We start from the raw sequence: 24,645 nt of genomic DNA, 5'->3' as shown, positions 1-24,645 counted from the left end.
GGCACATTTTCCCCATTCCATCCATATTTTTGCAGATACTTGAAACTGTTGTCAAAAAATGTAAAATGGCGGGCAGGGCTTGTTTCATCCCTATTTACTGAAGTTACCTGACACGCTTCATTGTAAGACCCATTTTCATCTATTTGCAAATTTGCTGAGATTTGACCATGCGAGGTGTGTATAAAACACTATATAGTGAAAATTATTTGCTCAGGTTGCTGTGCAAAGAAACAGAATATTAAACAAAAAAACCCAAATACCAAACAAGCCAGTTTCTTGCTAACTTTCTACACTTTGCCAGCACTGTTGAGTCAGCATTGCAGACAGTTTATGCTGGGTGGTGCTCTGTGTTTTGCATGTTTGAATGCTGATGCCACGCTGGTGCAGTGCCTGTGGGCAGCTGGTGTGTACACCCTGCTCCCGGGCTGCAGCTGCCAATGCAGGCAGCAGCAGCGCCAAAGCAGCAGGAGATGCGTGTGTGTGTCAGGGAGAAAGAGGAGATGTGCATCTGAGCTGATTTTTTTTTTTTTTGTTAAACAGTGATTTTTTTTTTTTTCCTGTCCAAAAGTTTATTGTAGGTATCAACCAAACAGCAGAAAAAGCGTTTTCTAAAACGCATAAATACTTACCAGACACTGTTGCGCTCCTATAGAGAGAGCAGCCACTTTCATGAATGGTATGGGCTGCGACCAAAGCATTTATAAAGAAGAATTAAGGAAGCAGACTAGGAATTGGTCTTTGTTGTACTTTACTTAGGGTTTTGATATCTTCCCATTTTTAAAAACAAATAGTATCCCATGTAATCTTTTGAACAATATAAACCAAAAAGCAAACTTTAAAAAGTTGCTGAAGACAGCAGTTTATGCAGGGTGCATGTCTCTCTATGTGCTGTTTTTCTTGCTGTCCCAATCTGACTGTGCCGTTGCAGCCAATTCAAAAGCCCAGGAAGGGCACGCTTCCTGGATCCTGGAGAAAAAACAGTATAGGGGATGTGAGATTAGGGTTGACGCGGTTACCAGCATGGAAACTTGCTTAGTAGTGCAGTATTTGGGAGAGGTGCCATGGACTACTGGCTTGCGGATGAAGCTAAAGAACTGAGAATACCTCAACTCTAATCCTGGCTTTTCCACTCTATGGGCAGGTTACTAAAATCCCTTCGAGACGGTGTCTTCATCTTTAAATAGGAGTAATACCTACCCTCTAGAGGCATTGTGAGGATTTAGGTATTTATGCAGTACTAACTGAGTGCAAGTTGATAACTGCTTGTGCTTTGTATTCAGCATCAATCCAGTTGTAGTCTAACCTGGAAGATACCACCTTCTTTTGGTGACAATCATTATGATTCTGACTTTGAAAGGGAGTTTCCTTACTAAAACCCAAGTACTGAAATCTCTTTTTTCTTTAGTCCGTGTATTTTTCCTGCTTTTGCGTTCTAGAAGAAGGTAAGCGTTCTTGTTCTTAGCAGATTCCTGCCAAGTTACGGTTCTCTAGCCGTCAGTGTCACAGCAATTACAGTAAGTTAGCTTTAAATAAGCTTCTCGGATACGGCCATCTGCATATGGCCATAGTACCTGTTGTTCAGAGGGTGGTGAATAATCGGGGATAAGGCTTAAGAAAAGCAGCAGACTGGAGTGGAAGCAGGAACGGAGAAGTCTGAAATCTGTGGCAGGTGACGGGGTTTCCCAGCTCTCTGCAGCCCGTATTTTCCTGCTCGTGGCTGTGAGCTGGGGGCTGGCGGTAGGGCAGGGCATCCAGCAGCTGGAGTGAGCTGCTTAACCAGGTGGTTGATTTTTTTTGTTCTCTCTTTAAGGACTGACAGAATCCTATTCAAAACAGTTCCCGGCATAACCAAATAGCTTAGCTTGCCTAAGTGCAGAGGAGGAGAAAATCTTTTCCTTCGCAGCCTTTTGAATGTGCCCGTTCAAGGGTTATGAGCAGGCCACTCCCTTCTGCTCCAAACTAGCCACTGGGGACAGCAGGGACATCCTTGAGAGCAGCATCTCACAATGATCGCCTATGTGCACTGCTTGCGCGCGGACCCGATGGTCGGGTGCCTCGGCAGGAGCAAGTGGCAGCCCAGCTGCAGCGATGAGGAGGAGGAACTTATCCCGCTGTATTCCAGCAAAATGGGAAACACTCACAGCAAGCTGCCTAGGCGCCTCAAGAAGAAGTTACTGAGCAAAGACAACAGCTCCTTCTGGCCAAGTAAGAAAGGTCAGTTCCTTTTCTTTAGTTGTTTTGGTCATTTAGCGTTGTGTTGTCATTATTGAGGAAATAAATAAGTAAACCAGATCTATAAGAGAGGAAAATACTCTTATTTCTCTTACTCTTTTGGAGGATGAAGGCATTGGGAACAATTTTCTTATGAAGAGAGCGTATTTCCACTTCAGGAGAGCGTATGTAAATACTGTATCCGGTGGGACTGCTAAGTTGATACAGGATGACACCGTCTTTGTGCATGTGATACGTCTATGTTTGAGAGGTCTTGAGCACTCACTTTCAGTTCAATAGTGCTCCTTTTCAGCAAAATGATTGTTTTACATGAGTGGAGCTGTTGACGTGGCACTCTAATTGAAAGCCGTAGAAACTCAGTGGATGAAAGGCCAGGAAAAATAAGAAAAAGGTCTAACAGACTCAAAGATGCTTAATGCAGTTGATGAGTACTTATTTTTAAAAAAATCTGGTTTTGAATAACCTTAGGTCTAAGGTTATTTTCCCTCTGAATGTGAGAAGAAAGAATTCCTGAATTGTGATGACTCTCTCCTTTTTTAATCCTTATAGTTTCGAGTTTCACTGGCAAATACAGATGGGACATAGGGAGAGAATAGGACAGACAATGGTAATGTTCAGCTGTTTTGTTTTTAGCCTTATTGCTTGCCTTCCCTTCTTTTTCTGACCACCTAAGCAAAGGCACCCAGCTGTTCGTGGAATGATTGCTCAGAAAAGTGTATTTGAGGGTGATGGGGGAGAAATTTCAGAAGACAAAGAAAGCTTTTCCTGCAAAAGCCAGCTGGCTGGCTATCTTGCACCAGGCCTTTAAAAAAAAAAAAAAGAAAAAGTACATGAATATATTTGCAACTGTATTGATTTTTCTTTTCCTCATTAGTCTCATGCTGATCATCTGACAATAGCTAGTTATTACCAGCAATTGAAAAATCACCGTCTAGCCACACCATGCTAACACTGTTCAGTGAAACTAGGCCTACGTCTGTTTTCGGTATTACAGTATTCTCCGCCTAGTGCTAAGCAAGCTTCGTTTGATGTCCCCTCCTGTAGGAGGAGTGTGATTTACCACATGGGTGTTTCAGGCCTTTTTCAAGAGGAAGCAATTTCTTAAAATGCGGGGAAGGAAAAATCCAACTCATCTGCTGAATTTTTGTATTTTGGAGCACAGGGTCAATTCTGGTTCATTCAGAAGGGAAAATGAAAATGCTTCCTTTGTGTAAAACTATACAGCCTCTGTACAGAGTTTCCCCAGGTCCTACAGAAGAAGTTGTGGCTGCCCAGAGGTGTTAGGGAACAGCTCCAGGGATGCTCTCAGGGCGGAGGACGCGGCCCCTCTGTGCCCCAGCCAGCCTGGGGGGGACGATTTTGTCGCTCTTGCTGGGTGACAGGTTAGTTCGTTCCTATGAAGTCGTGACGCTGACTTTCAGAGCTGGTTCTTGTAGTGCCCTCGGAGGTGTTGCTCTGGCAGCTGAGCTCAGGGCATCAGGAGCAGCTGCTCTGTTTGAACCTGCTTCTCCGGAGTGTGGAAATGGGATTGAGGAGCATAGGTAGGGCACTCGGAAATCCCTGCTCCCTCCCTGCAGCCTGCCTCCTTTTTCTCTTTGTGCTGTCCGTAGGGAAAGGTGTCCATCCTCCCCTTTCTAAAATACACTTGAATTGACATTATAAAACTTTTCAGAAGACGAGTAGAGACAGAGGAATGGGGAATGGAGCAGGACTTCAAAGACTATTTATATTACTACAGTATTAGAAAGAGATAGTAAATGCGTGCTGATGATCTTAAATCTTTGCATTTAAAAAGTTTGGAAGCTGAAACACAGGGATTTTGTGTTGGTTATTTTTGCGTTTAAATAGCCAAGTGACTTCAAGGCACTGTCCAGTTTCTTCTTGGATGAGAACTTAATGACCTCTGAATTGAAATGATGTAAATAGGTGTGCGAAGAAGAACCTGGGAAATTTTCGCATGTCTGAATGGTGTGATGTAGTTCCTATATAGGCAGTGGGAGTGTCTGCTCTCCCTGTCCAGGTGCATTCATTTTTTATTGTTGCTTCAACATATTCCTAATGAAGAGAGAATAATTCTATTTAATTTTATTTAATATTTTAAAAATTGTGTGCATGTGTGTAGTTTTGTTGATTTATAATATAACACATATAGGCAATTGAATTATTTGACTTGTGATCTACTAAAGCTATTTAATGCAATTTCTGGTCCCTAGCAATAAACTTTTACATGTTTCAGACCAAGTTTATTGTTGGTTCCTTTAAGTTGAGTTTCACTGATGTCTGGTATGACCCCATGCATTTTATTTGTTCTTTTTGAATTACAAACCATTGAAGTTTCAATATTTAATGTTGAATCCTTGAAACGGTGAACGGCAAAATCAGTTAACCTGCTTTCTGCCCTGACTTTTCCCAGGAGAACCGCTTGTGCTTCAGTAGTGGTGTCCCACCATGGTACAAGCATGTGCACGTGGGACACCAGCTCTGCCCCGCTGGCTCCCTTTCCTGCTTACTCATTCCCAGTCCGTAGAAACAAAAGAATGGCAACGTAATTAAGCCATCGGTTAAAAGCATTATTTGCGAGACAGGTACTATTTCTCTTTGAGATAGGGAGGCTGTGTTGCTTTTAAACTGTTAATGTTTATTTTAGGGAACAAAAGTGTTTAAGAGTGGATGTGCTTTTTGGGACCAGGTCAAGTGATAACTGCAGAGCACAGCAGGGGATTATTGGCTGAGCTTTATCTCTGTTGATAAAGGCTTCCCTTTGGGGTCCTTATCGAGTGTCATGAGAACTGTGCTTCGAGAGGTTTCACAGTGCTGATGTACTCTGTAGAAAATGCCCCCGGTAGTGTTAGGGTTGTTTGAAAACATAATACAGTCAAATTACTGAACTTTCTCGCGGCCTGGGAGAGCATCCTCGCTGAGGGGACCTCGATGGTCTGCAGCAGTACTCCCGGGCGCTCCTGCTCACCTTACAGCATCTCTGCTGCAAAATAGTCAATAGTCAAAATATTTGTGGTGTGATGTAGCAGCTGTGACAATCAAGTGATCATGTTAGGGTTTGGGGTTTTTTAAGCTGTAGCAATTGTTCTGATAAAACTGTTAAATTAGGGATACCGTGGAGGTTCTGTGTTACCAGCTTAGTCTCGTTTCAGCATCCATGATGCTGTTCCTCTGCCGTTCTTCACTGCCAGATTGACTGTAAATAGGCAATGTAGGATTGAAATCAGCCAGAGCGCAGCAGTACATCCTTTAACAGCCTGCCTGCCTGCCTGCAAGAAAAACGGTATTACAGTGGTGGAGGGACTATCATCATCACATGGTCACTCACGATTACAGACAAACTCCAGTGGTGCTGAGTGTTTGGTAGTTGGTTTTCCTGCAGCAAAGTTAAGCTGAGGTCCTCCGCTGACCAGGTTTGGCAGAAATGCCAAGGGCTTCGTTTGGTTTGTTTTAAATGCCTGCTGAATTGGAGTCTGAGGCTGTTGGCAGTGACTGCTGCCGTGGGAGGCCGTCACCTCCTCCAGGTTAGAGCATCGCCTGCCTCTTGTGGTTCCCTTTGCCACTTAATATTTTATCAAATTTGCGAAGTTTAAAGATGTGGTATGCTGTTGCTAACCTAGCTAAACTGTGGCATCTGTCAGCTTTTATAAAGTTTTGGTAAGAATTTTGGAGGTTTTTTCTTTCTTTTACAGATGTGGGTGGGAGCCAATGGCAGTATCAGATTACTTTTAATGTTTGTTAAACAGTAGCTTCAGTTATTGGGATTTTTTCCTCAGTGTTTTGTTGCCTGCTAGCTCATGAAAGAATGCTTTCTTCTTTTTCATTCATTACTCTTCCTAAGGACAGCAGCTCTGTCTTATCTGTAAAGCCGAGACCTTTCTATATGATGTGTGTTTTGTGAAAAACATATAAAATTTGAAAGAATAATAACTAAATCCATTTAGAAATAAATAGGATATTGTGAACCAAGTTGGGTATTTTATTATTCACTATTTGCTGTGGCTTTGTTTTCCAGGTTTCTCTTCCGATAGCAATGAGATTTAAATTTCCCAATTAAACGATGTTATATATATTAAAAAAAAAAAAAAGCCAGAATCCTTGCAACTTGGGAGGATTCATCCTTTGCCTTCTCATTTAGCAGTGTGAAACAAAGACTGAATCGCTTTCCATCTCTGCAAATCCTGGGCCATGCAGAGCACTGAGCAAGCCTTTGTGGCCTTTCATGCCCTAAGTGACAGAAGGGCTCAGTCTATCGCAGTGAATGGCCGGGATGGCTACTTACAGAGCCTCATGCAAGTGACTGGCCATCCTTATTCCCAGCTTTATCTGCTGCATCCAGCTCGTACCATAACAGCTGACATATCGGATTGCATCAGATAAAGCCGGGAACTGGTTTGTTTTGAAAAGAAAAAGTAACTTGAATATAATTTTTATTGCGTGCCTAAAAAAGGAGGGATTTTTTCCCCCTTTTCTCTTGGTGTTCTTAACAAAGTCTTGTCTTATGGCTGAGTTTTCTTGGAAGTTTTGTTCATTTGGCCAAAACAAGCCACCGAAATCTTGCAAAGCAGAGGAACTTGTCCATTTGTACAAAATTACTTCAAGTCTTGGATAAATAACAATTCTTCCGGTGTGCATTTCTGTATGTGTCTTGCATTTTTGGCTCACTTTGCTGCATGTTCCCTGCGTGTGCCGTAGAGAACAAGCCTCCCCACCTGTCCTTTTCTGGCCGGGCCATGGAGGTCCAGCTTTTGGTCTCCTGTGCTGTTGCTGTACGGCTCATAATCCCTTTTGAGAGTCAGACGCAAGAGTATTGTGGATGAAGGGAGGGATAAAGAAGAACTTGGAATATGCTGGGTAAAAACAGATTAGTGTTGGGATGTTGTAAAACACTTAACAAGTGAATCAATAACACGAGTATGAATGTTGCCTTGCTGAAAGAAAACGCTTTGCTAGCCTGGCTGCTCGCTGCTAGGTGTGAACTTGCGCTTGCCGTTGCAAGGAGGTGCTGGTGGTGGATGTTTCATGCATTCCTCTCTGTGTGCGAGCAGACGAGAAGCTGTGTGTAGCACTGAGGAGCACAAGGAAGAGGCGGGGAGGTTTTGGTATGGAGGTCATTGACATCGCTCAAGTGCATCTGGAGGAGTCTGAAAAAATAGAGAGTTCAGAGACATCTTTTGTGTAGTGTTTTCCGCAATTGGAGCAGGGAGCATCTGCTGTAATTAAGGAGGTGGAGCAATGTAAGTGCAAATCCACATGTGAAACAGGTGAGATTTGAAAGCCTGTGGTTGAGGATGGTGATTAATGGTAGACTGAATAGGCTCTTCAGTGCTTAATTTGATTAAAACCCGTGGGGTTTATGGATGGTGGGTACAGTATGTTTGCAGACCTACTGGGAGTTGCTTTATCTAGTGCAGTGAAGTCAAGAAATGGTTTTCAGTGCTGTAAGAAAATTAGACGCAGATCAGATTAAAGCTGAAACACGGTGAAGAGAATGTGAAACTCCACAGAAAAGGCACAAGTGTTTTAAGGGATGCCTTTATCGGCCTGGCTAATGGAGTCACACTAGCAATCAGAAACGGATTATGGCAGCATTATCAAAATCCATTTTACTGTGCCATGTTTTTTACTACATCCCACACTCCCCCAGGCCAACACTTTAAGATGAAGTGATAAAAGGTAACCAGGTTTTATGGCTGCAGTGCATTGTCTTGTGCTGGAGGAGTAGAGAAGCAAATTCTCCGATTAACAAGGCAGATATTCATATCGTCCCTTCTGGAGCCCGTTTTTCAGGACGCTGCAGATCAGTGACTTCGACCCATCTCCTGAGTCAGGTTGTGTGCCTGTGCGTACTGGGTTGTGGTAGTAGAGGGCTTCTGCAGCGTTTGGCATGTTTGCAGTGCTCCTGCAGGAGAAATCCTCCCAGAGACTTGTCTTTTCTTGCTAACTGTTACTAAATGTGAAAATCTTCAAAGACTTCCTTGCCACTCCCTTGTTTTTCCTGTGCCAACTCCTCCTCACACAGTGTCCTTTCCCTTGTTTTTTCTCACATCATTGGGAAGCCAGAAGTTTCAATAATGACCCCTTGGAAAGGTGTGATGGTGTGTTGCCTTACAAATACTTTGGTTTATGAAGTGTTATGTTCAGTGCTTTGTGTATGGCATGTGCTGCCCCAAGTTGAATATAGGTAACCTGCCGTGCTGCTTTTGCAGAGCCCGTGGTAGGTAGTAATGCGATGATTAAAACAGTATATTGCCATTTATGTGGTGGGTATGATGACCTCTGTGTTGCGCTCAGAACTAGCAATATGGGCTGTGCAGCATACCACCAGTGAGGGACAACCGGAAAAGGACCTACAGCCTCCGCAGGGGACATGGGCTCCCGCTGGGGGACCCCGCACAGGCAAAGGGGTCTGGCTCCTGGATGGCAGCTTCTGTGGCGAGACCTGGGGGGACCAGGCTGGCAGAGCATTGCCGCCACTCGCCCCAGTGCCTCTGCCCACTGAGGGGGTCTGAGTTGTATAGGTTTGCTGGTGTTTGGAGCTGGTGCTGTGATCCCTGGACCCCTGCCCGGCCAGGGCACAGGGATTTTGCTCCTGCTCTCAGCTCCCAAAGAGCTCAGGACTTCCCTGAAACCACTTTCCCTCCGTATGGCTCCTGCATAGGCCAAACTAATGCCTTTTAAAGGAAACAATATTAAAAGTCTGATAGATTACAACAGATTTTTAGCCCTCTATTGTTTCCCTGCCCTAATACGATGACAAACCATCAAAAAACATGCACGCTGATTGATCCTCAAGATTTTCAAACCTCTGCTTGGACACAGTTACAGATCAACTCTGTTTTTGTCCCCTGTCCAGAGCCACTCGCTCCATATTACGGGCTCTGATACTTTAAGTAAAAGGGTGCTCATTCTCTGAAATACATCGCTTCTCTCCTTAACTCTTGGTTGGCTTGTGCAAACATCTTGGAGGTAAAGCAAACTTGCGCTTTGCTGACATTGCAACTGGCGGCATATAAATCTGGCTTATTGATACCTTGTAGTGTTAATAAAAAAAGACATGTTTAAAATAATCCCAAATGCCAATAGGCTTAGTGACATTTAAGCATGAGCGATGCTGTCAGTTCATCCACAAACAAAAGCGGTACATCTTAATTTGTCTAATTATGCTCTAACATGCAGACCAGCTGCTGCTGTGAACAAAAGCAGTTGATCACACCATTTTATTAATTGCATATTAATTGCTGCATTCATGTTAACCATACGGGAGACAGTGGAGTGGAGTGAAGGCTACTTAGTGGTGGAAAAGAGAAAATGAACTGGCAGAGTGGTATCTTCAGAGGACGGATCTCAGAATGATAGGGTGCCTGGAGCTTGCTGATGCGATCCGATTTTTAGAAGGAATTCGTATTTTTTTCCCCATGCTAAATTATTGTATTTAAAAGTGAGAGGGATTTGAGTAGAAAGGACTGTGCCTTGCATGATGACTGTGTATTTGTGAAAGTACTACTGTTACCAGCAAGTTGGTACTGAATTTGTTTGGTAATTTGCTGAAGGCAGCCTTGCTGGCACATGGCCGTCTGCCTTTGTCTGCCTGCTGTGCCGATGGATGCACCCGCACTGCCTGGAATTGCTTGCTACGGGAGCAAGGCTAGAAGAACCAAAAGGAGTACAAAACTTGCTGATTTTTATACTTCATGCAATTCTGCTGCAAGTTTGTAGTCTTTTTAGATAACAGTGGCAAGTCTTGAGCAGAACTGGGCTTCTTAGAGTAAAAAATAACAAACTTTACACAGGTGGGTTAGCTGGTGTAAAATACCTATGGCAAAAAGCAAACGGTAGTGGACTGGCTGCTGCACATATCTAGCATCAGATTACCTTGTAGGATGTTGAATGATGTTCTTCCTGAAAGTGAGACTTCAGAAAGCTGGCCTCAACTTTTTTTTCTTTTTTTTATTTTCGTGCTGTGTGAAGGCAGCAGCCACTCTCAGCGGATGCGCGGCAGTTCTGTTGGGCAGCAGGTGTAGGTTAGGAGTCACGCAGTGACTTCTCTCCTGTCACCCCAGACTGACATTATCACGGTCTATAGAGCAGCTCCTTCGGCGGGGCTGCGGCGCTGCGGGGTGGCCGTCTCCTGCCACTCTCTCTCTCTGGGCAGCCGCTGGCCCGCAGGAGGGCACCCGCAGCAGGGGCAAATGATTTGATACGTGCAAAGGAAGCTTACTAAAACAAGACAAAAAAACCACCCAAGGTCTACCTTGAGTATATTTCCTCTCTCCTCTCCTTCACACCTCTTTAGGAAGGTGAGCAAAGCCCGGTGCTGTAATTTTTAAGCCGATGAAGGGGCAGCAGGTTTGGTAGGAGGAAGACCCAAGGGCAGCTCATTGCTTTCTTAGAAAGGAAGCGATGAGTTAATGGCAGATCAAATAGAAACATGTCTAATTACATGAAAAGAAGCACAGGACTGGACCTGGAATATGCAATGATTTAGAGAACTCAATCTTGTCAGTCGATTAAATCTGCCTGTTTGGGTTTTCTAAAGTGAGTATTTCAACATTCAAGGCGTAGTCCCACCTTATTGACAACGGATGACATTTTGCTTGCATTTCCTAAATGTCTCAGAAGAGCTGGGATTGGGAAAGATTGGTTATTTAAAAAAAAGGGGGGGGGGGGGCACAGCCTTTGTTTTAATTAATGTCTTGTGCAAAAAAAACCAACCCAGAATACATGTTTCGGGCTGTATTGGAAAGCACAAAAGGAGGCACAAGGATTGCACAACTAAGAAATTACTAATAAGCAGTTGAAAAGTAGATTGGATCTGATCTATTCCAAGAATATGTGGTGCAAAACAAACAGTAACAGTGACATTCTTATGCTGAAGCAGAAATTGGGGCAGAGGGGTTCTTGGTTTTTTTTCATCAGAAAAATGCTTTAAGTGGCTCATCACAATTACATCTCAATTGGTGCTGTAATACACTGCAGTGGGATCTGGATTATGGGGATGATGCGTGATTGGAAAGACACAGCTTGAATTTTGGATTATAAGCGGTGCCTGCCGTTACAGCAGTTACAGAAACAGCACCTGACTTGTGAACTGACCAGTTTTGACTGGGAGTCATTGGAAGAGAATAAATACGAAACCCCACGATGCCACTACTCCAGTCACAGCAGAAGGGTACTTAATCAGCCTGCCCATGTCTTCTGTGTGCAGGCAGGCGGGCTGTGGCCTGACTACTACTAATTTAGCGGCCGAATTCCCCAAAGCATTGCTCGTGGCTGTTAGGCTGCAGCCCCTGGCTTTTGTTTGGAAACTGTTTTTTGATAAGCTGGCAACCGTTTAGGTTACTAGTGAAGGCTTGTCCCCGTCAGCTGAGCATGAACTGGTGTGGCTGGAGACTAGGTTTCTGGAGAAGAGAGAAAAGCTTGTAAATATTGTGGTTGAAAGGCAGATTATCCAAGTGTGATGCCTTTTCCGTGGGAGTGCTCAGCTACCTGCTCTGCAAGGGGTCAGTGGCCACTTGCCGCTCATCCTGAAGGTCTCGTCCCCCGTCCATCTGATTTCTGATCTGAGCCACGATAGCTATGGGGCAACTTTTCCTCCTCTGGTACAGTGCTGTCATCTGTCCGCTGTCCTTTGGGCACTTTGACAAGGAATTTAAGAACAGTGAAGTTTTGTACACAAGGGCTGCGGAGCACGTTTGTCATTGCCCAAAAGCATCGACAGAGGTTTATAAAACCATTTCTCTGCAGTTTCATGATCTGTTCCAGGGAGGGCTAATTAAACTTGTAGCTGGGTAGCATCTCCAAAGCAGGTTTGGCACCTCTCCTAACTGAATGATACCTCATATTGTTCTCAGCATCAACTGAGGGCCTGGCCCTCCTTTTGTTTGTCAGACGTTTGCCACAAACACGATGGCACGGCTAGACCAGGGAAAGTGGGCTGCTGTTTGGTGGGTGTGACCAGGTCCCCAAGCAGATGGTGGTAGCAATGTTAGGTTAAATAATTAATAGCATCAGGGAAAAAGACACTCTTTTATGTCCAGTAGCTGAAGGTGAGTGCAAATTTTTTCCTGTGTGTGGTGCTAACCTTGTCCTGTTAGGTTTAATTAATCTGAAGAGGACCAGAATGTGAATTGCCTTGACATAAAAAGAAATATTTTGAAAGCCTGTATGAACACAGTGTTTTAATTTCTTCATTCCTGGAGCAGGGTGTATGCTCTGTACAGAATATTAGACATTGTGGGATGTGTCAGGTACTTTTATAGCTGTAGTTTCAACTATGTTCTTTAAACCAGCCATGGTTTAAAAACAAAAATGTAAATTGAGTTTTGGTGTGCATCAGCTTAGACGATTCCTGGCATGGTGGCAAAGCAGGGATCCTGTTAGGTGACTTTCTGTCTAACTCAGGTGGACTGGGATTGAAGTTTGTTTAGTGCTGCATTACAGCGTCCCCAAAGGGTGCCAAAGTCTAGAACTGCTTGTATCATTATCCATAAAGACGGGAAAAAGGAAAAGGTTTTTCATGCATACTACATACTGCAGAATAATTTTGGGAAAATATAGCTGTGGTTTTATTGGTTGGTTTTCCTGAGGGTGTAAATGTTTTTCCCATTGACTGTGTTACTGATCTCCCACCTCCTTCTTTACATTTGAATCGGATCTTCTGCTCCAGGCGTCAGCCCTGCCCTGGAGCTGGCGGCAAGTTTCCCACCTGACTCTTCCAGACTATTTTAAAATTGGGCTCCTCCTCTCTTCTCAGTAACTTGCGATGTAAAATGCTGTCCCATTCCAATTCTGTAATAGCACAAGCTGTCAGTAATTAACAGTCCTCTGGACAAATCTGTAACCCAAAGTTGAATTTGGATTGTTCTGTATAGTTTAGTGTGCAGCCACTGGATAGACGGTAGTTTTATCAACTATCTTGAGATGGCAGGGTCGTTGCTTAGTAGTAGTTAACTACTGATATTTCTTTGCCTCGTTCTTACTGTCGCCTTAATAACAGCTACTGGGATGTTTCAGGAATGACCAAGCTGGGCAGGACTGTTGATTGTTGCAAGCCTATTGTCTGGGCTGGAAAACCCATGGTATTTCTACACAGAAATTCATTTTTAGGCTCTTCATAGTTGTCTCTGTATTTGTTTGTGTGGTGTCTCCACTCTCTGACCAAGTGTTGGAAATCTCCGAGTCGCAGTGTATCTCCTATAGGCAAGATGATACATTTAGAAGCTCTTTCAAAAATATATTGGTAGTTTTAGTGTAAGTGGTGTTGATCTGAATTGTGGATGCATGCTTGCGTTTCAGTTGACTTCAGGTGAGAGTTCACCATTGGAAGAAGGTTACTCGGAAGACGTGTCAGGTTGTAGAGCGTGTGATCTGTTTGGAGCTGATGTGGGGGTGATGGTGCCATAGCTGCAGGCTTTTGAAGGTTTTCACATACAAATAGTGAAAGTACTGGAAGAAATATTTTTAAAACTAGCATCAGCTGTCTCAAGTTTTAAACTTGCACTCCTCCAACTTTCCCAACTTTTACTCCAGCTCCTCCAACAAAATATAAACTTTTCTGCAGTTTATATTTTGTGCTAACTGGGGAAACCAAGGATACCAAAAGAGACATTTTTGCTATTAAAAATGGTATCTTTCATTCTAAATGGTGTGTATTAAACCCCTTGTTGTGTTACAACTTTACCGTTTGCTCAGTTTTCTGAAGTTCTTCAGCCACAGTAGGGTATAACTACTTTTTCTACAGCAGGAAAAACGGTAGGTGTCTGCAGTAGGGATCCTGTAGAAAAAAGTAGAGATCTTCTCCTTTCTTCTTCTGGCAGGAAATGGAGGCAGAAACGGCAGACCGAATGTGGGAGAGGAGAGGGGGGGGAAAAAAAAAATCTCAATTTTTTATCTTTTTGTGGATTACCTTTTGATGAAGTAGATGGTGATGCCTGTTGTTTGCTTAATGCCCCCACATACTTATTTATTGAAACCATTGCCACGATACTGAATATCATGATAGTTGGTGTGCTTATTAGTGTTTTCTGAGGATGTTTGGTGGCAGGGCACCTCTTTCACAGTAGCATCATTTAAACCGTTAGATGCATTTCGCTAGCGATCCAAAGAAACGCAACTGTTGAACTGTTAATGTTGACTGATCACGGCACGTTGCGAGGTTTGGGCTGCTTGTTTGCATATGATTAATAACAAGGATGTTTGTTTGTTTAACTTTTAATCAAACAGGTAGTAATAAAATTTTAAGTTGGCATCCATGTTATAAATTTTGAAAGTTCCAACCAGTTAGCAGTCTGAATTTAGGTGGCTGTCCTTTCATTTTAAAGACTTTATTGAGAGCCTTTATAAGAAGATGCTGATCTCACAAAGGTCGTCTTAAAATTTGTTTTCAAAATCTATTGGTATTTGATCACGTCTGAGATCCACATGCCCGTGGCCAGCCAAAGGCGTTCTCTGAAGATGCTGTGGTACAGACGTTGGTTCAATTGTTTCCTTAGGAGCTTAATACAGGTCGCTGAATCCTACAGCAATATAATTACTAGGTGACTGTTACATGGACTGGATGCCTTACTTTAGTTGGAAAATACTGTTTTTCAGGGCAGTTTGTGCCATTATTTAATTGGAACATACCCAGGTTTTCTTAGGGCTTTAGGGACAATACCAAATGTCACAACTGCTGAAATCCGTTTATTATTTGTGAACCTTAGCTTTTACTTACCATTTTACTATTGTGTTGTGCAGATAATCTTTTCGGGGGAAGTTTTAGAAAGTTTCTAACTAAGAAACAAAACTTCTTTTTCAAGTTGCTGTGTGAGACACTGAGTGAGCACTTGGTGCTTGGTTTTGGCATGAGCAGTTATATGATCACATGAAGGTTGGTATTTTCCAAGGAGCTTAATTTTTTTTCATTTATAGACTGAAAAGTTCTTAGGAAACTAGAGGACGTACTGGCCTAATTTTAAGAGAGGATATCTCCGAGCTTAAATGTGACTCACCTGGAGTTTATTAAGACAGTCAGCAGAAAGAAGAAAAAAAAGAACTGCCAACTCCTTATACCAGGATAATCCATATATAAATAACAGTACCCCGAAGAGCAATGTTGGGCAGGGAGATGGAGATATGCTACAAGAATTCTTTCTGTGACCTTTAAATAAGTGAAATGAGTGGGGAGCGTGTCCCCTTCAGGACACCCATAAGGAGAATGCAGACTGAGATTAGCTGAAGATGTCTGTTGGATATTAGTGTGGATCCATAAGTGCACAGCTGCTGAAGATGGAATTACAGGCTGAATAGAGAGACGGTTCGGGACAGAAGTTCAGAAATGGCATTTTTGCAGTCTGGTTTTGTTGGTTTTGCTTCGAGTCCTACAGGATGAATCAATGAGAAGACTTATGCAAACTTGCCTGGCTGGTATTTTTTCCATCACTGATTCAGAAGAGAGGCATCTTCTCTATGGTGTTTTATTAGGGCAAATAAGAATCAAGATTTTGCAAAGACTAACTTATTTGCTGCAGCCATTTTTGATCGGTTCTTCAGGATAAGCCATAGTATAGGAGCATTGAAGTGGATTTGGAATTTAAATTGAGAATATTTCCTGGTGGAATTTTAAAAGGGTCTTCCTAGGGAGTGAGAAAAGTACTCTTCTGGGAGCTTATGTTGCCTTAGCTGGGGTTCAGGAATGGCCAAAGGAAAAAGGATTGTGCCCTGCAATTTAAAACCAAACCATGAAAAAAAAATTGCACATTCACTAAATGTTTTCTGTTCTCCTGCCTGCAGTTACAGTGTGTGGGGAGATGCTCTAACCAAAAGAAACTGCTGCTTTGTCTGCAGGCAGCCCTGCCCAAATGCTCCCTTTTCTCTCTGGTGATGTGTTTGCATGACAGAAGATCCTGTGGAAAGATGTTTTGAATTGTCAAAGGAATGAATTAGCTTTATTGTGCTGTGACCTAAATAGGATCATCAGATCAATCAGTCTGCTGCTTTTCTGTCCTCTCTGGCTTAGGTTGTGCTGCTTTTCCTTCTCATCTTCCTCCCTCTTCCCCCTGCCCCCGCGGGGCAGCCCCTTTCCCAGAGCCTGCAGCCGTAATCTCTTATGAACATGAATAAAGGAGGGTGCTGCCGAGGTACCCTCTTTAAAGCAATACCTGCTCGGTAATTGCCTGCGCGGAGGCAGGCTCGGCACCCAGCTCCCATGCCAGTTTGCTGGGGCACGGGTCCTTCCTGGCTTTTTGTTGCGGTGGCTTTGGGATAAAATGCTTTTTCTCCTTTGTTCCTTCTCCCCTGTGCATGCTCCTCCTCCTCTTCCTCCTGATCCCAGGTTAAATGAATTGTAATTTCTCAGTAGCTGGGGAAGTATCGCACTTCACCAAGGCTGAGGTTGCCTTGAAAGAGGCCATTGTGAGCGAGCTGAGCTGGAGACAGGAGGGCAGCTGAATGCGGTGCCGCCTGGGACTGCCTTTGTGGAGGAAGCACTTTTGTTCTCCTGAAAGATGCCGAGAGAGGGCCAGCCGGGACTGGCTCTGGAGGGAGGGAGAAACCCCTTCTGACCATAAATTATTGACTTCTGTGGTCTGTGGGGGTGGCTTCGACTCCATTTAAACACTAGCAACGTGTTGACGGTATGGTTGAAGATGGCCAGAACAGGCATAAAGCTTGGGCACGAGTTTTGAAAATGCTTGAGACATTTGGTGTTTCTTACCTCAGGTGCTTGGTGTTTCTTAATGACGGCAGTCTTGCCTAGAAGTAAAGGTGCAGCTTTCAAGGCCAGGTGGTGTTGGTCTGAGCTGGGCAGGAGCTTTGTGACCTGGAGGAAGGGGTTTATAACCCTCCTCGGGTTCAGGCTCGCCCTGCAGACGCCTGGGTGCCTCTGTGCAGCCTGGGTAGGGGGTGGTCGGGGGTCAGTCCCATAGCCGCTCCCCTCCGGACACCACAGCTGCTGAGAGGGGGTGGACGGGGGTGGCAGGGAGCAATCCCGAGCATGTCCTACATGGACCCAGTCCTGCAGACATGCTGTAAAGAACTGCCCACCAACAGGTTCTTCCCCACGCATTCGCATGCGAGCTGCTAGAGGGTGGCACAGTGGAAACTTATTTCGAGCGAGTGACTGACGTGTCCATAAAAAGCAAAGGCATTGATTTAATTGTTTTGAGTACATCTGCTTGCCAACATTTCTACTTCCCCTTTTGCTTATTAAACAGAGACTCACTGGAAGAGCTCTCACCGTGCAGTTCCCAGCTCAGTTGTATGGTTTTACTTTTTCTTTCCTCTTAAAAGGTCATCAATGCTATACCATTGTTTAATGGAGGATTTTTCCATTGTCTGAATAAAGTCGCTAAGGCTTACAACTTAAAGTTTAGGTTTTGAGATGATGATACGTGTTAGTAGTTTGATGCATCATTCTTTTCATGAACTTGATACGTGTGTTGGGTTTACCTCTCCATGAAAATAAGTGGTAAAATTTGTCTTGATTTGTGGGAGGGAGCACGAATGGGTTGCTTTAACTATTCTTGTGTTTTATTTGGTTTTTTTAACTTGATACTCCTAAATTTCATACTGCACGTGTGCATAGACTAATGAGCGGTGGTAGGAAGGAGAACAGTTGATTCTCACCGATTCGTTAGTGTCCCTGATGGACAGCTGCCACCGGGGCTGCTGCTGGGCAGCTGCTCTGGCTGTGGTTACGAACAACCCAAGTACGCTCCTTTTCAACGTTTGTCTTTTTATAAAGCCTCAACTTCTTCAACGGATCTTGTGCACTGGTGCAAGGTTCAGGGCATTAGATTGTGAATGGAGGCTGGACAGGAGAGCCCCCCTCCCTCAGGGTCTGGCTTGAAATACTTCCGTGCAAGCGGAATATTTCCAGATTGTTTCACAGGCGCCGATGTTTTATGTTGCTGTGAATGTGGAGGGGTGGCTGTCCCAGATGGCTGTCGCAGAGCAGGTCAGCTGGAAAGCCCCTCTAAAGAGGGGAGAGAGCAGGGAGAAGAGTGAAGGAATGGCTGCAGTGTTTCAGGCACGCCATGCACAAGCAGCCACTCATGTTCCCTTCTCTTCTGGATGTACACGGCCTCTACTAGAAATTAAAGTCAGTTTAACCACTCAGGGATTAAAAACTATTATAATGTGAACTAAAAAAAGACACAGTTTTGCTAATGAGTGTGTTACACATTCATGATTTTGAGCGTGCTGTTTGGCATACTTGTGCCTCTCATTTTCTTTGCTTCAGTCTCTGAGTTGTTAGTTAGGAAGGAGTTTCTTCTGGGCCAAACTTTGTGACCGAAGTTAACAATCCCATCCGGTATGAAGTGAGAATTAGCATTTTCTGAAAATCTTCTCCGTATTTTCTGTATTCCTTGTGATAGTATCCTTGTGCAGTGGCAACTGAGTGTGATCCCTGCTTGTAAGGATGTGGGAACTGAGGCAGTGGGTTAATATTAACTTGTCCAAGGTGAAGTAGGAAGTGTGCCACAGAGCAAGGTCTCCCCAGTCTGCTACCTGTCTCTGAGTCATTTGCTTTTAAAGAACTGATACCGCAGTGTGTGCACACCTCCTGTTCATGCTGGGTTTATCCAGCTTTAACAAACTTTTAGATTTGTTCTACCAAGGTAATTTTAGGTGGGGGTTTTGTTGTTGTTTGGTGGGTTTATTTGTGGTTTTGTCTGCTGGGTTGGCAACATTGGAGGCTAAAGTCCTTTATCTGTTTGCATAGTGACTACAATATAAATTTTATTAAACTGCCCCATCTTTTCCTTCTCTTCTCAATGTAGAGGTGGGCTGCAGAGAAGCAAACTTATTTCATGCTTTCAGCTCTAAAAGAACTGCCATTAGAAGCCAACTGCGGTGATAGTTTCTTGTGACAGGAAAAGCATTTAAAAAAAGCTGGATTGAGACAATATGCTGAATTTAATGGAAACCAATGGGTTTGTCTCAAGTGGGGAAGAGTTTTTGGTTATTGTTGACCTAGTGCAGACTCAGAGATGCAGATACAAGTAGCCAACTGGTGTTTCCTTTGGGGTATCCTCTCACGATAGCCATTTTTGATGTTTGACCTCTTTATCATCATGACCTGAGGGAAGGTGGAAGCAAAGGGGGGTGAGGATGAAAGGCAGACTTCATCTTATGCATTGTTTGTTACTGGGTTTGAATAGCTGCCTCCATACTGGAGATCAGGGCTTGAGGACAGTGATCAAGCGCTTGTTCTCAGGCAAGAGATGTGCTTCAGTGTGGGTTGAGGATCCGATAACAAAGAGCAACACTGGACTTGGCACACATTGCAGCCCACGTTGAAACAGGGAAGGGTTCCCTGAGCCGTCCAAAGTACCCAGGATCATGCTGATACACAGGGGCTTGACCATGAAAAGGGAACAAAGTCTTGCTTCCCAGGGCTTGCAAGCCTCTGTGAGGTGCCATAAAGACCTCGGGGAGAATCTGTCTCACTTCCAGTAGCACAGTCTCCCTCACATGCTAGCTTGAAACTGTCATCTTCCCCTGTGCAAATGCACGGTAGCTCCCTTTCCCACTTACAGGGGCACTTCCTACATCCTAAAAAAGATCACCACCACAGTAAAAAAGGAGTTACCACCTTCTGGGTTTGCTTTCGGATGGCAGTGCTGCTGGAGTTAGAAATGGAGTCATTCTGCACTCACCTCCAGAGTGTGTCCAGCAAGTGTGCATTTAAAGTGGTTTTAATGATGTATGTATGGGTGATGGCAAATTCCTAATGGGGGTATTATTGTGTATGTGATTTTTTTTAAAAAAACAACACTAAATAGTTATCTTATTATCAGAGTTTGATGCCAGGGTCCTTTTTTGTGTAAGGTGCTTGATGGAAATCCATGCAAAAGCAGAGGTGCCTTCCTCACCATTGCTGCCATGGCACCATGGTCTTCTGTCCTTTTGGCAGAGGTCAGCCAGTCAAAATGTCTCTTGGACCAACAGCTGCTGGAGAGACCTGCTGCTAATGGCAGTTTTGGTGTCAAACCCATGTTGTAATTGTAAAATCTCTGGGTTTGGAGAATACTGATAAAATGCTGGTAATAGCGTGTTCAGACAATGATGGAGGCACTTTGTTTACAGTCTGTTCCACGTGGTGCTGAGCCTCAGCCGTTTGGTGAAACTTGGAGTGAAGTTCCCGTGGAGCATCTGCTTTTTACATGCTGCACTCCAGAGGCCAGATCCTGCTGCAGCTTTGGGGTCAGTCTGAGCCCCCTGCTGCTGGCATTTTTCTTTTGCCTGAGGAAAAAATCCTTTTCATTGTTAACCCGAGGGGGTTTCCCTAAGCTTGCTTTGTGAAGGAGGGCTTGCTTCTTGAGCCTGAATATTGTGCGAAGGGCATGCCCTGCTGAGCACATTGATGTGGTGCTTAGCATTTTCACTTTAACTTCTGCAAAACTGCAGTTCGTTCCTAGGAAGGGTGGCTGTGGACCTTTGTACAGATATATTTTTTTAAGGCGTGAGGGTATAACGCACATCTCAAAAAGCTGGGCTATTTCATCTCGGTGCACAGGTTTCATTTGATGAATAACAGGTTCTCTATTAGCCAGAAATAACTCGATTTTGTTTTCCATGTATCTGGTCTGAGATGACGCTAATAGGAATAAATTAGGAGTGTTACTGAATGAAATTCAATATGTAAAATTAATGGGCTGATGTCCCAGGCAAGGGCAATGACTACGGGGGGAGCAGTGGATCTGGACGGGTAGGCGATGCAGAGCGGAGGCTGCACGTTGCAGCCGACTAAAACGCAGCTCTCGGGTCCTTAATAAAGTGGGAGCGAGAGGGTAAAAAAAAAGGGGGGGGGGGAGGGGGGGACGAAGGGGGAAGGATGGGAGCGGTGGGAAAGCAGGGCATCCTGATTTGCACGAAAATGCAGCTCTCATTTGCAACTGGAAGGAGGCTGCGGGGCAGCGCCCGGCGGCTGGGGACGGCTGCCGGCGGGGCGCGGGGGCTGCCAGCCCGCCGCCCGCCTCCCGCCCGCTGGCGGGCACCGGGGAGGTGCAAAGGGCGGGCGGGCGGGGGGGGGGGGAAAGTGCCGGCACCTCCCTCTGCTCCGCCGGCGGAGGCGGCGGGCGCGATGGGAAGGAGAGAAAGCACCTGCAAACTCGGTCTTTCTGGAGTAGCCAAACTTGGAGAGCGGAGGAAAGGATGAGAAGAAGAACTGAGTAGTAAATGCATGGGCAGCAGGAGAGCCTGATTTTTGGTCCTGTGCAAACGTGAATAACGATTAACTGTTGGGTTGTGTTGGGGTTTTTTTCCCCCCCTCCTCCTGCTGTTTTGCATGTTGAAACTGGCTGTTTTCAGCCCACAAGGTTACATGTGAGGAGGAGAAATTCAGGCTAAAGAATTGTAAATGGTTTCGTGCATCAGGAAGATCTAGGCAGATTTAAAGTTGTGATTTCAGGGAAGAAAGGCGAAGGGGGAGAAGCCTGGAGAGGAGAAATTTGGTGTGCAGTTTGAACAGGCTCACTCTGGAAAACAGTCACCTTTCTGCAGCTCCTCCTTTTTTATGGGATTTAAACTGCAGGATCGCAGTTCAGCACCTTGAAAATGGTGGTTTTCATCAACACAAAGCTTAAATCTCTCATGAAACTTTTCAAGAGAAAGAGTAAGTAGTTGTGCGTGCTCGCTGTCCTTTCGGGAGGCAGCCGAGTCCCTCAAGAAAGTGCAAGTCCCTTTGGCTTTGCTCTGGCTTTCCTGACGCCCCTTTTAAAGTTGATCTCACTCTCTTCTCCGTTGAGTATTTTGTAACGTGGGGAGGCAGCCTTACGAAGCGTTTTCGGACCTCTGCTTTGGGATACTGTGTTGCTTTTGAAGTCCTTTGTCGCGGTGGTTCTGAAGGAGCCAGACTTCTCGGCGTGAAGCAGCTCGGTGACAAGGCTGAGTGTGCCGGTGTCACCTGCTGTCGGGCACAGGTGTCCGGCTGTGTGCTGGGGCGGCCTCCCAGCGCCTGTCAGACAGCTCTCTCTGCTTGTGCAGCTGCTGAGCGCATGTCTAGCTGTGGGCTTGTGTCTGTAAGGCTTGTTCTGAGCCAAGTTGCGCTGCTTAAAGATGCTCTAGTTTCAGCATGGCTTTTGAAATCGCGATTCTCCATTTGATTCATGAAGACAGACAAATCGCGCTAGAGAGAGTCGTTTGCAAATATGCGCAGCACTTCTGTCGACTAGTTTTGGTGACTGTTGCTCTGATGAGCAGTAAACTTTAATTTTGGTATGGCGGGACTACAGCCAGGCAGTGGGCTGGAGGCTGCTGTTTCCCTCCTCCTCTTCCTCCCCCAGCCTTACTCCCCTCCCTGCCCGCCTGCTCACCCAGGGGATGGTGAGGGGCGCTTTTCGGGCAGGTTGACTATACCTATCACTTTTTCTGTAATATCGGGATGATTGATGCCGTAACCAGGTAGGTGGTGACTTGTCAGTTTGTTGTGATTTAGGTTTGAGCTCCAGCTGGCAAGGATGGGAGAAGCAGGCACAGACTGAACGTGTGTCTGCCTTGTTGCAGCCAGTATGTCTGCGAGAGGGGAGGGGGATGCAGGACCAAGCCACCTCAGAGATGAAGAGACCAGTCGAAAGCCTTCAAAAACCTTTTTCGAGGTCTGATGCTAATCTAAAAAGTGAGGAAAGGCAGTGAAGACACCCCCCCCCCCCAAGTCCTTTTAGGACAAAACAGGCATTGAGCTTTAGGCTGCAGTTAGGTTTTGAAGCAAAAGGCATAGCTTATTTTCTTTAACGAGTACTGATTATTTCCATGTGAAATGATCCCGGCAGATGCACAATGCTGTTAGGGAAAGAGTCATTTTTCAGATGACAGGAGGCTGTTGCCTTCATTTTGCTTCTCAGTTTACACATCTCCTCTGCTACCACGGAGGCACCAGACAAACTTTACAAAGCGGTGCTGCAGCAGGGAGCAGTGGCCAGGCAGCAAGGAGAGCAAGGGAAGATGCGGAGCTGGTAGCGAGGCCAGCGCGGCAGGGCTGTGCCGGCAGGGCAGGTGCTTGGGAGGCAGCACAGCTGCAGTGGCTTTTTCTGCTTTGGAGAGCTAAAAGCAAGGATGTGCAGCACGCTGGCTGAAGGCCAAAGGGTGCCTGGGGGATCATAAAACGTGACCCCCAACTGCCCTTTTCCTGTTGTTACAGGGTGGAGGGATAAGGCCATTGACCTGTAGAAGTTTTTATTGATGATAAACTTTAAACAAAAGGTAATGGCTGTCTCTCGGGAAGCATAAATGATAAACAAATCTTAGCAATATGTGCTTTGGCTGATTCATTACTAGACTGTCTGTAGGGAACTTTGAACTTGAGCAGTGTCGGTATTTTATTTTCACGTGTGTATTGGCTGAGAAGAGGTGGCCAGAGCAATCCCTTTTCCGTGCTGTTGTGCTCTGAGCAGTGTTTGCCCAGGGAGTTGCTGTTGTCCAAATCTGCTTTCCACTCACGGCAATGGAAAGTAGCTAATTTGTTGGCTTTGCTGGAATTTTTGTTCCTGGTTTGAGCGAGCGTGAGGTCAGAGAAGGTTATTTCCTGATACAAATGAACCTGTCGTAATCTCTCATGGCGACTGTCATATTCCCAGGGTCACCCTTGAGCAGGAGGAAGCTATCCTGCAACGCACAGCACCTGGCGGGATCAGGGGACTGGGAAACTGGTCTCCTTTGTGCGAGCTAGAGAGGGGAAAACAGAGTTGCAAGCTGACAGTAAATACAACAGCAAGTATAAACACAGGAAGAGGGAAAGGTGTTTACTACGTAACACAGGAGAATAAATTTAGACTAGAAATGGGAGGAGGGTTTTTAACTGTCACGGAAGTGAGGTTCTGGAGAGCGTTTTGATGGGACTATGGTGGCAAACAATCTTCTTTGTTTTAAGATGATAAGCGACAGACTTGTGTGTGGGGTTTCATGATACAGCTATCTACAATAGCATTTAATTTTCTTATTATTGTCTGTCTCTGCAGCTGTTTCCAACCTAGATGAAGAGAGTAGATGGACCGTGCACTACACTGCTCCATGGCACCAGCAGGAAAACGTGTTCCTGCCCTCCTCAAGACCACCTTGTGTGGAGGACCTGCACCGACAAGCCAAGTTGAACCTCAAATCAGTACTGAGAGGTAAGATGAAGGGTACAGCATATTTTTAAGGACCAATTTTTACCCTTCGTACCTTCATTGGGGGTGTACCCATACAGTCTGGCATGGGAGACATTGTGTTGTGTTAGTGCAGCCATGAGGATGGAGGCAGGCAGGCAGCAGGGAGGACTGCAGAACATCTGTCCCTGGGCCAGAAGCAAAGTTTAAAATTACAGCTTAATGTCTGCGTTCTGGAAATGGTTAACCTAGATTTTTCTTGACGTTGGATGTTGTAACAAAGGGGGTTACCCTGCAAAGAGCCGACTCGCTTCAAGTCCCTTTTTGTTTCAGCAGGAACTGC

At 45.0% G+C, this 24,645-nt stretch overlaps 1 protein-coding gene across 5 annotated transcripts in view; it reads left to right on the top strand.

The window, feature by feature from the left end:
* The window catches only part of NHSL1 (NHS like 1), a 187,219-nt gene that overhangs the window by 109,764 nt on the left and 52,810 nt on the right, over positions 1 to 24,645 (top strand). For 4 of the 5 annotated variants that reach the window (XM_076333703.1, XM_076333705.1, XM_076333706.1 and 1 more), the window contains exon 2: positions 24,174 to 24,326. In XM_076333703.1, coding sequence (XP_076189818.1) covers positions 24,174 to 24,326 — 153 coding nt within the window. Of the gene's footprint in view, positions 1 to 2,122; positions 2,215 to 24,173; positions 24,327 to 24,645 lie in introns of those variants that run through there. The other variant, XM_076333704.1, reaches the window with a different exon arrangement.

Source organism: Aptenodytes patagonicus, chromosome 3 (assembly GCF_965638725.1).
Source record: "Aptenodytes patagonicus chromosome 3, bAptPat1.pri.cur, whole genome shotgun sequence".
In the NCBI taxonomy this organism is placed as follows: domain Eukaryota; kingdom Metazoa; phylum Chordata; class Aves; order Sphenisciformes; family Spheniscidae; genus Aptenodytes; species Aptenodytes patagonicus.
The sequence above is the reverse complement of the archived record's forward strand: the minus strand, read 5'-3'. Positions and strand labels throughout refer to the sequence as shown.